At 60.6% G+C, this 12,599-nt stretch overlaps 3 protein-coding genes across 8 annotated transcripts in view; all 3 read left to right on the top strand.

The window, feature by feature from the left end:
- The window catches only part of OSBP2 (oxysterol binding protein 2), a 97,235-nt gene extending 93,812 nt beyond the window's left edge, over positions 1-3,423 (top strand). For all 6 annotated transcript variants that reach the window (XM_039560923.1, XM_039560922.1, XM_039560921.1 and 3 more), the window contains one exon: positions 347-3,423. In XM_039560923.1, the coding sequence (XP_039416857.1) occupies positions 347-489 (143 nt within the window). In that variant the 3' untranslated portion in view covers positions 490-3,423. The remainder of the gene's footprint in view (positions 1-346) is intronic.
- A 1,413-nt stretch (positions 3,424-4,836) lies between these two features.
- LOC120410864 lies at positions 4,837-6,588 on the top strand. Its single transcript, XM_039561343.1, has 3 exons — positions 4,837-4,915; positions 5,601-6,317; positions 6,497-6,588. Exons 1-3 carry the CDS (start codon positions 4,909-4,911, stop codon positions 6,586-6,588), a joined length of 816 nt encoding a protein of 271 aa, XP_039417277.1. The 5' UTR covers positions 4,837-4,908.
- A 1,201-nt stretch (positions 6,589-7,789) lies between these two features.
- On the top strand, positions 7,790-11,936 carry LOC120410863. Its single transcript, XM_039561342.1, has 4 exons — positions 7,790-7,807; positions 7,936-8,067; positions 8,418-8,873; positions 9,419-11,936. Exons 1-4 carry the CDS (start codon positions 7,790-7,792, stop codon positions 9,668-9,670), a joined length of 858 nt encoding a protein of 285 aa, XP_039417276.1. The 3' UTR covers positions 9,671-11,936.
- The last annotated feature ends 663 nt before the right edge of the window (positions 11,937-12,599 follow it).

Genomic DNA, 12,599 nt, shown 5'->3' with positions numbered 1-12,599 from the left:
GCGGCTCTGGGGGGCTCTTGTGGGGTGGGTTTGGGGCACCTGTGGGGGCTGGGTGGGTTTTGGGGCAGTGGGCTCTGGCAGGGAGGGCTGTTGGCCGCTTTGCCTTGGTGGTCATCATGTCCCTGGCCATCATGTCCCACCGGTCACTTTGTCCCTCTGGAGGCCAGTCCTCCCTTGGCCGTTGTGACCACACCAGGCTTGGGCTCAAATCACCCCCCAGGGCTGGGCTCAAATCAGCCCCCAAGTTCTGGGAGCACCAAGAGACAGTCCTGGCCCTTGGGGCAGCCGTGGGAGCTGTGGGATTGCAGGTGGAGAAGCCCCCCTGACCCCCGTTCTGCCCGGCCAGGGAAGGACTACGAGGGGTACATCCCGCTGTGGTTCGAGCGCAAGGTGGACGCTGTCACCGGGGAGCTGATCTGTGTCTACAAGGGCGGCTACTGGGAGGCCAAGGACAGGCAGGACTGGAGCGTGTGCCCCGACATCTTCTGAGCCCCCCAGTGCTCTGGGGCCACCCCTGGGACACCGGCACAGCCCGAGGGACAGCGAGGACACGCCAGCAGCGTCCCGCCGGGCCGACACAGAGTCAATACATGCAGAGATCCAAACAGGGATTCCAAACCTATTTTTTTACGCACTAATAAATAGCATCTGGTTTTTTTTGGGGGGTTTTTTTTTTTGTTTTTTTTCTTGTTTTGTTTTGGTTTGGTTTTTGGGTTTTTTGGGGGGTTTTTTTGATTTTTTTTAATGATGGCTTTTCCAGCGACTAATTAGGAACGAGGACACGTGGAGCTGGGTTGGGTTGAGGATGTTCATTGCTGTCAGGAGTTGCTGCCTATATCCTCCAGCGCCTTGGCTCCGGCGGCCGAGACGTCAACTTCCAAAGATGCCCGGGGTGTGGGAATGCCGTGCTTGTGTGAGCTCTTCTCTTTGCCATTTTCTTTGGGGTTTGCTTTTTTTTTTTTTTGGGACCCTATTTCTGTGTGGACTTCATGGAATTATTTTTTTAAAAAACACAAATCCTGCTCCTGGTTCAGGCTTCCTTCAAAGACGGACACGAACAACTCTGCTTGGAAAACTGTCCCCAGGGGCCGCGGCGCTTGATCCCAGAGGCTCTTGGTGGTTCCACAGTGCCCACTCATCCCAGTAACACCAAGTAGGATATTTCAGCTGGTGACTTTGGGGTTTTTGACCCTGTTTTTGTTTTTTTCAAGAGCGTTGGAGCCGCTTCCCCGCAGTTGGATGTGTTCAGGCAAAGGTTGGGCCTGTCTTTATCATGTGGGAGTGGTTTGAGTGAGGTTTTGCTTTGGTTTTCCTGCAACCACATCCAAAGGGGGAGATGGCCTCAGCGAGGCTGGGAATGCTGGGCAGAGGCAGGGAGGAGTTTGTATCCCAGTGGCTCTCCCGACTCCACGTCCCTGCTCCATCTCCCTGCACACGAGGGCTGGGTCTCGATGCCGGCTTTTCCATGGGTGTCTCCCTGCTGAGCTGTGCCTGATGCCGGCTGGGAGAGGAGGGAATTGATGCCATGGGGAGAGGAGGGGAGAGATGCCGTGGTGCCGCTGGGATGGAGCCTTGGTCCTGCATCTCCCTGCCCAGTGTCTTCCCCCTTCAGCCAGACAGGCCTGGCACAGTCCCTGGCATGGGGAGTCTGGAGGCTCCCTGCACCCCAGTGCCCATTCCCAGCTCCCATTCCTCTCCTGGCTCCCATTCCTCTCCTGGCTCCCATTCCTCTCCTCCCTCATCCTGGCCTCTCCCTGGAGCAGCTCCAGTTTGTCAGGGCAGGGAACCTCCCGTCCCCCTCTCCCCTCCTGGGTGCCATCACCCTGCCTGGCCCGGGATGCACCAGCAGAAGTGGAGCGAGCACTGTCGGTGATGGGCAAGGACCGGAGCACCGAGGGGAAGCAGGAGGTGGCAGCATCCCAAAGATGGGATCTGCTGGGCCAGGGAGTAGCAGGGACACCTGGAGACCTGCACTGGCCCTGCTGCATCCCATTTTTGCTGTCTCCTTCTCCGGCTCTCCATCAAACCACACTGACCCTGCCTCTGGGGCTGTCACACCCACGTGGAAGTTAATTAGCAATAACGAACCTTGAGGCAACGGTAACTGGAATATCCAGGCTGCACACGGGACACTTATGCAATCAGGTTCCTCATCCATCAGTTTCCTCCTGATCAGCTTCCAGCACTTCCATCCCTGTGACCCCACAGTGTACAGTCCCCACGGCGTCACCGTGGTGCGGGGCAGCCCCTGCTGCTCTCAGTGCACCCTTTAATCTTATTTATTTGCTTCTAATTTATACATATATATATATAAATATATATAAAATTATTTTGCTTAAATTTCTATGGTACACAATAGATGAAAAATGATGAAGACAGAAGGGTCTGTCTGAGTTTTTGCAGCACGAGTACGATTCCCCTTGGCTCGTCCCCGAGCTCAGGTGATGGTGACGGAATGATTCCCATTGCAGGGAAGCAACGTTTTGCTCCAAAGCTTGTTCCTGTGGCATGGAAAAGGTGTTCCAGAGACATTCCCATCTGGCAATGATGTGTTTGGGGTTTGAGGAGCGGTACTAGGGATTCCTGGGAGTGGGATGCTCCAAGCTGCTTCCCAGTGTGCCGAGTGTTGCAGCAGCTGTTCCAGAGTGTTCACTCCTTCCTGGAGCTTTGCCCTGGCTCGGGAAGGCTGATCTTAAATGATCCAGCCTGGGATTCAGCCTGTGGAGAGCTGCCCGTGTCCCGCCCCAGGTGTCCTGCCTGGGAGAGGGAGGATGCTCCACCCTGATCCCTGATGCCGCTGCCTGGGGTTGTGGCAGCACCGAAGTGTCCCGGGGATCTTCCCCACGCGAGGCCCGATGGGGTCTGTAAAATGGGCTGAAATGGAGCTCTTCAGGATGCCTTACTTTCCTTTCTGCTGTGTTAATGCAAGTGTCACCCGGGAGCTGGAGCGGGGAGAAGCTCTGGCACAGGCTGTTCCCAAGCTGGATGGGGGTGTTCCCGGGCGGAGGAGAGCAGGGAGCGGGATGTTGCTCCCAAAGTGCTGGCACCGAGGGTCCTGCTGGGCTCTGGGGCCCCGAGGGGTCCCCTCTGCTGTGCCCCCATTGCCACATCCGTCTGGGAATCGCCATCATAGACCCTGCACAGCTCCACGGAGCGCGGGGGAGCACGAGGAGCACCCCCAACCCAGAAATCCCCCGGATTTTAGGCTAATGGAAAAAAATCGCTCCATCTTCCAGAGATCATCTTCTCAGCAGCACTTAACCAGAGCACCATCTCCTGGTCCTTCTGTTCCTCCTCGAGGATTTTAATGTCATTCCACTGTAAATGCTGTTGAATGTATTTTCTTTTTGAACAATAATATATTGTGAGTGATCCCTCTTCTCCTACACGGAAATAAAACTTGGATTCGGGAGTTTTAAAAGCCGCGGTGCTGAGGCGGTCGCTGGCTCCCCGGGGCTGCAGGTGGGGGGTTCTGGAGGAGCTCTGGGTGTGAGCGGGGACACGGACAAGGGGTGGGGGACGGGGAGGGGTCCTGGAAGGTGGTGTGGGAAGGAGAAGATCCAGGGAATGTTGCTCAAAGGAGAAGGTTGCCCAAAGGACAGGGAGGTCCAGGGAAGTGGTGGTTCAGGGAACGAGAAGGATCTGGGGGGGGAAGTTGTCAAGGGGAGGAGATGGTCTTGGGAAGGTGTTTGAGGGGCAGGAGGGGAGGTGATCCAGGGGAAGTTGTCCAAGGCAGGAGGTGCAGGGAAGCAGGAGCAGGGAAGGAGATTTATCTTGGAGCAACAGCCTGAAGGAGCACCAGGAAGGGGTTGCCCAGGGAGGGAGAGATGGGCCAGGAGAGGAGATCATCGGGAAGGAGATGTCCCTGGGCAGCCTGGCCAAGGGGGAAGATGGTGGCCCAGAGGAGGAGGAACGGGGAATGAGGAGCAGCAGAGGTGGCTCAGGGGAAGCTGCCGAGGCACGGGAGATTCCCTGGGGATGGTGGGCAGGAGCTGGCCCGGGGGAGCTGGAGGAGGGTCCGGGCAGGGGCTGCGGAGGCGGGTGGGGAATCCGGGCAGGCCGAGACCGGTCCCTGCGGGATGTTGCCAGGAGACAGGGACACACAGCCCTGCCCGGCCCGCTCCTGCCTCCTCTCTGCCGGCCCCAGGTGAGTGGGGCTGGGGTCGGGACCACGGCACCGGGACCCTCCCTGTGCGCTGGGCTCGGCGGTGGCACTGGGGACCCGCAGCTGCCGGGTGCAGCTCCAGTGCCGATGTCCTGCCTCTAAGGGAAAACACCCCCGTGCCCCATCACCCGCTGGCGCCGCAGCTCCGGAGGCGGCTGGGCCGGGCCGGGCCGGGCCGGGCCGGGCTGGGCTGGGCTGGGCTGGGTCGGTTCTCAGCACCTTCACTCAGCCTGGACCAGCACACCTGGGCCAGCACACCTTTGCTCCGGCACGGACTTGTCCCATCCCCTCCAGCTCGCAGAGGTTTGGGAGCCCAGGGTGGTGCCCGCCCTGCCTGGCCCCACTGGAGAACCCCCCTGGGGATTTCTGACCCACCCCAAGGGCTCTGGGACCTTCAGCGCTTCTTTTCTCCTCTCTGCACCTCTGCATCCCAGGGTTTTCAGGATCCTGGAGCTGGACCCTGCTGATGCCCGGCAGATCCAGGTGAGGGGTATGGGAGGGGGGGGGTTCCTTTGCGGGGCTGGGCTGTGGGGGTGCAGATGCAGCACCAGCACCGGGGTGCTCCTGCCTTGTCCCCCCCGGTGAACACAGCTGGCAGTGCCCCATTCCCTGCCCCATTCCCTGCCCTGTTCCCTGCCCCATTCCCTGCTCTGCTCCCTGCAGCGCCCAGGGGTGGCTGTGCTGAGCACTGGTGGCAGCAGGGACGGTGACATCCATCCCGACAGTGTCCTCGCTGGCTCGGGATGGCCGGTGAGTGGGGACGGGGCACTTTGGGGCTTTCTCAGCTCTGCTTTGCCCCCCATCCCCCTCTACCAGCTCTCCTGCAGAGCAAGGCCTGGCTGGGAATGAAGCTGGAGCAGAGGATCAGGGAGCTGGGAAGGGGCTGGAGCCCCAGGAGCGGCTGAGGGAGCTGGGAAAGGGGCTCAGGCTGGAGCAAAGGAGGCTCAGGGGGGACCTTGTGGCTCTGCACAAGTCCCTGACAGGAGGGGGCAGCCGGGGGGGTCGGGCTCTGCTCGCAGGGAACAGGGACAAGGGGAAATGGCCTCAAGCTGTGCTGGGGAGGTTTAGATTGGGTATTAGGGAAAATTCCTTCCTGGAAAGAGCTGCCAGCATCCCTGCCCCATCCTGGATGCTGCCAGCCATCCCTGGCACTGCCCTCACTGCTGAGCTGTGCTGACCCTGGGAGCATCATTAAGGTCAAAACTGAGCCGGGTTTAAAATGAAAATAAAGATGATCTTGTGGCTTTTCCTACTGGAAGCAGTTGAGGATCTTGCAGGAGAGGGTGGGCTGTGCTCAGTGTCTGTGCTTCGGTGTGCTCCGAGTGCTCCCTGATGAGAACAGGAGCTGCCGGCCCCTCCAAGGTGGTTCAGATCCAGCGGGATGGGATGGCTCCTTCCCACCGGGGTGGGCTCATGACTCTGCTGTCCCCTGCAGAGCTGGCAGGACGCCGTGCCGGCTGTGCCCGGGGTGACAGCCCTGTCCCACGGGAAGAGGAGCACTCCTGGGCTCAGCTCCTGGGCTCCCAACCCAGCCCGGGGCACCGGAGCAGCTCCAGCTCCATCTGCACCGAGGACTTCGCTGCCAGCTTTTGGGAGGGAATGGTGGAGCCCCTGCTGTGCCAGGAGGAGCTTGCTGGGGACGTGCCCACGGAGGGAGCTCATCCTGGGCAGGAGGAGTCCTTGTTGCCCGCAGGGAGAAGCCTGGACGTGCGGCTACAGCTGGCGATGGAGCCGGGCAGACATTCCTGGCAGGACAGGGCTCCGTCCCGGAGGAGGAGGGAGAGCCTGGAGTCTCTGGGAGCGAGGATATCCCGCCTGAGCCACGCGGGGATGGCCTGGGGGGTCCCCGGGCCAGTCCCCTCTGGGCAGCCAGCCCTGGGCCGCAGGGACTCTCCCCATGGGGACCTGTCGGCCATGGCCTTGCCTGGGCATTCCTGGAGAACTCCAGGGATCTCTGCTGGCAGGAGCAGGGCTGGGACAAGGACAGGCTCTCCTGGCAGCAGTTTTCCCAGGGTCAGCAGTGCCATGCCCAGGGGACATCCCGCCCTGAGCATGAGGCGACAGGAGCCACCAGCTCTCTGGAGACGTGGGGGGAATGTCACCTTCGCTGTGGATGATGTGGACAGGGCAGGAGCAGGCAGCAGCAGCAAGAGTGAGTCTGGGCTGGCCGTGGGGCACTGGGAGGTGCTGGAGGAGGGTGCAGGGCTGGGACAAGCAGGGGAATGGGCACAGCAGGTCCAGGGACACGGTGGCAGGGACCAGCCCCAGTTCCTGTGGGGTTTCTGCGGGTTTGTGGGCTCCCCCCTCCCCCAAATACCGTTTTCCCCGCAGGTGCTGGCACAGCAGTGGGAGCCCCCGGGCGATGGGGGTCACCTGTGTGCCCAGGTGGGGACCAGGAAGTGGGGCTGCCCTGCAAGGTATGACCCTGGGGTGTGGGGCTTGGGGTCTGCCACGGGTACAGCCCCAGCTGGGACAGGAGGCACGGGGTGGGGGGCAGGGATGGATGCAGGGATGCTCCTGGCTTTGCGTCCTGCTGGGATGTGAAGAGCAGCGGGATGTGGCCAGGACATGCACTGGAAAAGGGATAAATGGGTTTGTGACCCCACTCCTGGATGCCAGGGGGTGGCGGGGCTGCCGGTGCCACTGCGCTGGTCCCTGAGGAGGAGCCAGGAGGGGACAAGAGAGCTGGGATCTGGTGCCAAGCCTCGGACCCAAGGGGACAGAGCCAGGTATGGGGGCCCCAGGGACGAGTCCGGCACTGAGGCTGGAGCAGAGGGTGGCACTGGAAGCCCAAGAGGGAATGGGCACCCCGTGGGCAGAGCTGGGCCGTGGTGTGACCGGGGATGTGGTGACGGTGTCCCTGGCACAGGGCTGGCCTGGCACTGCTGGGACACACCTGGGACACCCATCACCGGCGCCACACGGACCTGCAGAGGATGGTGAGGTGACCTCGAGACGGCCCAAGCAGGGCCAAGCTGGCCTGGCACTGCAGCAGGTGGCAGGGACAGGCCGGGGGGGCTGTGCTGGCACGGCCACGGCTCTGCTGCTCCTGGGTGTGATGGGAGAGCCAGAGCCGGCTGCTGGGAGAGGCAAAGATGTGGGAATGGGAAACGAGGGGGATTTTCCAGTCTTGGCAGGGGCAGGGAGCCTGTGTGGGCCGGGAGAGGCTGGACGAGGAGAAAAGGAAAACAGCGACTCCTCAAGAAGAGAAACTGGAGCTGCTGGAGGTCAGCGCTCTCCCGGTTTTCCAGAGGGGCCAAAATCACAGCGGAGGGGCCGTGGGAAGGAGCACGCACATCCCACCCCTGTCAGCAGCTCAGCCCCTTTTCCAGGCACGCACATCCCATGGGAAACGTTCTGTGCTGCCCAAATTCCCAAAGAGCCAAACTGGATTTATCCACAGGGAGTTTTTATTGAGGGACTGAGGCTTTTAGGAGAAGAATTTCTTGGGAAAACCACCCTTGTGGCTGTAGGCAGACTGGGGTGACTGGTCAGAAGGTCCCTGGAGAGCCCCAGCAGAGGCAGGGAGAGCTGGAATTTTGGGAAGGGCAGGGAAGCAGGCAGGGCTTGATGCTGGGGTGAGAATTCCTGGGCACTCACCCACCAAACCCCAGCTCTTTTCCAATGGGCGTCAAAGCTGGGGTGGTGCCACCCCAGCCAGGAGGGAGCTGGGTGTCCTGCCTGGACACCGCCCTTGGGAAGAGCCTTCCAGGCCCTGGAGGGTGGCCCTGGGCAGCCCCAGGGGTGACGCGGCTCTGGTTCTCCTGCAGAGGCTGCGGGAGCTGGAGCGGGGCAGCCGCGCCCTCCTGGAGCAGAGGCTGCGGGTGCTGCACCGGCTCCACGGGCTGCTCCAGAGGGACAAGGTGGAGACCCTTCGGCAGCTCCAGGAGGCCCTGGAGCAGGTCAGGGAAGGGAGAGGGGAACGGGGGGGATGCGAGGCAGCCGCCAGGACACAGCTGAGCACCGAGCCGGGGGAGTGGGTCCGCAGGGAGGGGGCTCAGCCGGGGGGGCACAGCAGCCCAGATGTGCGGCTCCTCTGAGGCCGCCCAGAGGTTTTGACCCCCCCTCCAGGAGAGGGGCTGGTGGGGACAGTGGTGTCGGGGGCACGCACTGTGTTCGGGGTGGCTCGGGGGACAGAGGAGGTGCCCCCCGGTGTCTCCGTGCTTGTTCTGCTCCTGCCAAACCTCTGCTCAGCCCTGGGGGCTCCAGAATTCCCCTGGAAGCTCTGCCCTGGCTCCCAAGCTTTTCCTAGGAGCGGCTGAGCGGGCTCTGGGGCCTCTGGTGCTGCTCTGATCCTCTCCCTGCTCCTCCAGGATCGCGCTGCCGGGAGCGTCCGCCGGGAGCATCTCCCGAGCTGCCCACGGGAGCCGGCGGGGCCGGGGCGGGCTGGGGGCTCCCCGGCCGTGGGGACCCCCCCGGCGGCCCCGTGGGACACGGCCGCCGCCCCAGCAGTGCCGTGGGACTGGGCTCTTCGCCGGCAGCCCTCGGGTGGGTCCCAGCGCTCGGGGTTCGGCGGGAGCTGCCCCAGGGGGACTCGGGGCTCCGGCCCGTGCTGCCCCTCCTCCCTCCCGGCTCCTGCAGCCCATCCCTGCTCTCCCCCAGCCGCGCTCTCCACGTCCTGCGGGGGCTCCGGCAGCAGCTCCAGCGGCGCCTCGGGCAGTGGCAGAGCGTGGAGGGAGCCCTGGGAGCCGCGGCACAGAGGAAGGAGGTGATTTGGGCATCGGGGGGAAGGTCTGGGAAGGACTTGGAGTCCATGACAGCATCAGCCCTTGGAGGGTCCCACGCTCCTCATCCTCGGAGCCTCCACTTTGGAGCGCAGGGTGGGCGATGCCAGCCCCTCTCCAGCCCCTGTGTGGGGTCCCGGGGAGCGGGGCCAGCCGCGTTTCTGTCCCCGGGAAGGAGGGCGAGCAGAGGCAGCAGCCAGAGGAGGCTCCAGCTCCAGGAGACCCGAGGGAGCCCCTGACCCAGGTGAACGCCCCAAGTTCTGCTCCGAGGCTGGGCTGGGGTTCAGGTGGCCGGGTCTCGGGGGGGTGGGAGTCTCAGAGAGCCTCGGGGACCCCCAGATCACCTCCAGAGGCTTCGTGTCCAGCACTGTCCGGTGAAATGTCCATCAGATTGTGGATGTGTGTCCAGCCACCTGGAGCTGCCCCCTGTGTCCATGGCTGATCTCCAAGCCAAGAGGAGCCAGGGATGTGTGGGCAGGATCCTCCTGGAGCTTCCAAAGCCAGGCTGACCTTTCCCTCCCTCGTGCAGAGACAGAGGGAACATCCCCATCCCGCCTCCTCCCTGTCCCTGAGCTCCAGTCCTGAGGTCCAACAGCACGGCCGGGGCTCCCCGGGGCTCCTGCACCACGTCCAGCACCACTTCCAGGAGCTGCAGCTGGAGAAGACACAGAACACAGGGAACCCGACTGTCCTGGGGGGACAGCTGGGCACCAGGGGCAGAGAGGAGGGCCAGGCACAGCCCGGGGTGGGAACTCCCCCTCTGCCACAGCCCCGGTGCTGATCCGAGGAAAGGAAAAGGGGCAGAGCTCCAGCACGGAGCACAATTCCTGGTGGGAACAGCCCCGGTGCTGATCCGAGGAAAGGAAAAGGGGCAGAGCTCCAGCACGGAGCACAATTCCTGGTGGGAACAGCCCTGCAGGGGTTGTGACCTCAGGGAGGTCCCACCACCGTCAGCCACAGTGGCACCAGGGCTGTTTGCTGATCCTGACGGGATCAGGCGGGATGGAATCGCAGGAACCCTCTCCAGAGCTGCCTGGATCTGGCACAGGGTCCCACATCCCACCCTGCAGCCCCTCCTCTGTTCAGTCTCCCATCTCCCACTCCGGGATAGAGCCAGGGGCAGCTCGGAGGTGACATTTCCTTTTCTGCTCCACCACGAGGACACAGGTTGGGAATTCAGGGAAAATTCCAAGCTGAAAAGGTGGTTAAACACTGGCACAGGCTGCCCAGGGCAGTGGTGGAATCACCATCCCTGGAAGTGTCCAAAAAATGGGTCCATGTAGCACTTTGGGATGGGATTCAGTGGGATTCAATCAAAGGTTGGACTTGATGGTCTTGGAGGACTTCTCCAACCTTAGTGATTCCATGATTCTGAGTTTTCTCCCCGGGAACTGAGGTCCCAGTCACAGAATTCCAATGAACACAACAAAGCTCCTGCAAACTCCTCCTAAAAAAGCACCACGACGTTGTAACGGATCCCGGAGCTGCCAAATGCCCTTGGACAAGTGGGATCTGTCCAGGGAGCCAGGCTGGGATCGCTGACCCTCGGACAGGAATTGCTCCGTTTGGATGCTTTAGTTCAATTTGGAAAAGGAGGAAGCCGTTCCTCAGTCTCTGCACTTCTCCTTGGGAAATGCTGGTTTTAATTTGCAGGAGAACATCCAAGGAAAGCTTCTCCTCGTGAAAAGGGGAAAATGGGAGTCTCTGGCAGGATTTTATCGCTGTGCCTCGTTCCAGGGGGAGGGAGGGGATGAGGGTTGAAATATCCGTGTGCTTGCTTTCCAATGAAAATTAAAGTGATTATGTTCTTCTGCAGTGTGGGATCAGGGAAAATCAGGGATCCCTCAGGATGCTCAGCCTGGCTGAAGTTCAGGATTTCTGATTTTCCTTTTAAGCTTCACAACCAGAGCAGTGCCACGAACACATTTCTACGCAGGGCTTTTAATTAAACCCCGGATGTTTGCAAGGCTCCGGGAACGTCTCTGCCAACCTCAGGGTTCCTGCACACGTGGGTGACACCAAGGGACACCAAACTGATCCTTCAGCAGAGGATTGGTGGAGAAATGGCTCCCAAATCCCGGCATGGTCACAGCCAGGACTTCATCCCGAGGGATTTTCCGCCTTGTCCGGGTCTCTGTTGTTCCCTCGTGATGTCACAGAACCAGGGAATGCTGGGGGCACCTCTGGGCTGGTGGGGCAGGGACCCAGAGCTGGGGTGCAGGGTCCCAGATAGTGCAGGGACCCAATTTTGGAGTGCAGGGATCCAGTACAGGATCCCAGATAGTGCTGGGAGCCAGTGTTGGGGTGCAGCATCCCAATGGTGGGCGCAGGGATGCAGTTTTGGGGTGCAGAGTCCCCTTGTTGGGCTGTAGGGTCCCAGTGTTGGGGTACAGGGTTCCAGGGCTGGGGTGCAGGGTCCCAGATAGGGATGGGTGTCCAATTTTGGGGTGCAGGGACCCAATTTTGGGGTGCAGGGTCCCAGTGCTGGTGCCTGGGTGCAGGTCCCGGATCCTTTGGAGTCTTCCCACTGCCACAAGAACTGGAAATTATTCCCCAGGGAAAAAAACCCAACGGAAATGATGCGATTTAATGGAGGTCTTTTGTTGGGTTTGATTCGGGAGTGGGATGTGTCCTTCCCAACGGGAAGTGAGCCGGGAATGCTCTTGGGATGGAGTTTTACAGCCCTGTGGTGCCATTGGGATTTTGGAATCAATCGAGCGCTTTCCTGGGAGGAACCTCTGAAGGAGCTGCGAGGCAGCACATGGAGCCAGACTTCAAAAAACATCCATGAATTCACCTTCTCCTCCCTGTTTTTCACCTTTTTTCCCATCCTGGGGTGCAGTTGGAATGTGCTCAGCATGGACAGACCTGCAGCTGCTGCTTTGCTCTGGAGCCATCCAGAGGATCCCGGGCATTGCTTTGCTCCCTGGCCAAGGGAAGTGTTGCTGCTGCTGTTGAAGGGTCTGGAGTGCAGCACTTCTGTCCCCAAACCAGCTGGGAATTCCTCATCCTCTGCTCTGGAGCCAGGCTGGGAGAGCTGGGGGTGCTCACCTGGAGAGGAGAAGGCTCCAGGGAGAGCTCAGAGCCCCTTCCAGGGCCTAAAGGGGCTCCAGCAGAGCTGGAGAGGGACTGGGGACAAGGCATGGAGGGACAGGACACAGGGAATGGCTTCCCAGTGCCAGAGGTCAGGGCTGGATGGGATATTGGGAAGGAATTGTTCCCTGGGAGGGTGGGCAGGCCCTGGCACAGGGTGCCCAGAGCAGCTGTGGCTGCCCCTGGATCCCTGGCAGTGTCCAAGGCCAGGCTGGATACTAGGACTTGGAGCAGCCTCATCAGCCTCTGTTGGGGAAGATGAAACAGGAAAGCCTTATAAATATGATTGCCTGACAAAAGATTTTGGGAATATGAAAACTACAGGCAACATCGAAATGAAAGCCACCTTTGAAATACCAAGTCTTAGTTACTGAACAACTGGAAAACAATGGTATGGCCACTGAAGTAATCCCCTCTTGATTGAACAATACCCTCTGCTTGCAGGCAGGTCCAAGGGTCAGAGCAGACCCTACTAGCTCAGCAGAAGGGGTCCAAAGAGTAGTTTTTAGAAGTTAAGATGTAACACTCTATGGTAATATAAGAACTCTTATAGGCTGTATGTAAATGCTATAGGATTTGTATCTTGTATTAGATTGGTTAGTGACAATTAGAATATT

This window comes from Corvus cornix, chromosome 15, assembly GCF_000738735.6.
Source record: "Corvus cornix cornix isolate S_Up_H32 chromosome 15, ASM73873v5, whole genome shotgun sequence".
NCBI lineage: Eukaryota > Metazoa > Chordata > Aves > Passeriformes > Corvidae > Corvus > Corvus cornix.
This window is presented reverse-complemented; position numbering and strand designations above follow the sequence as displayed.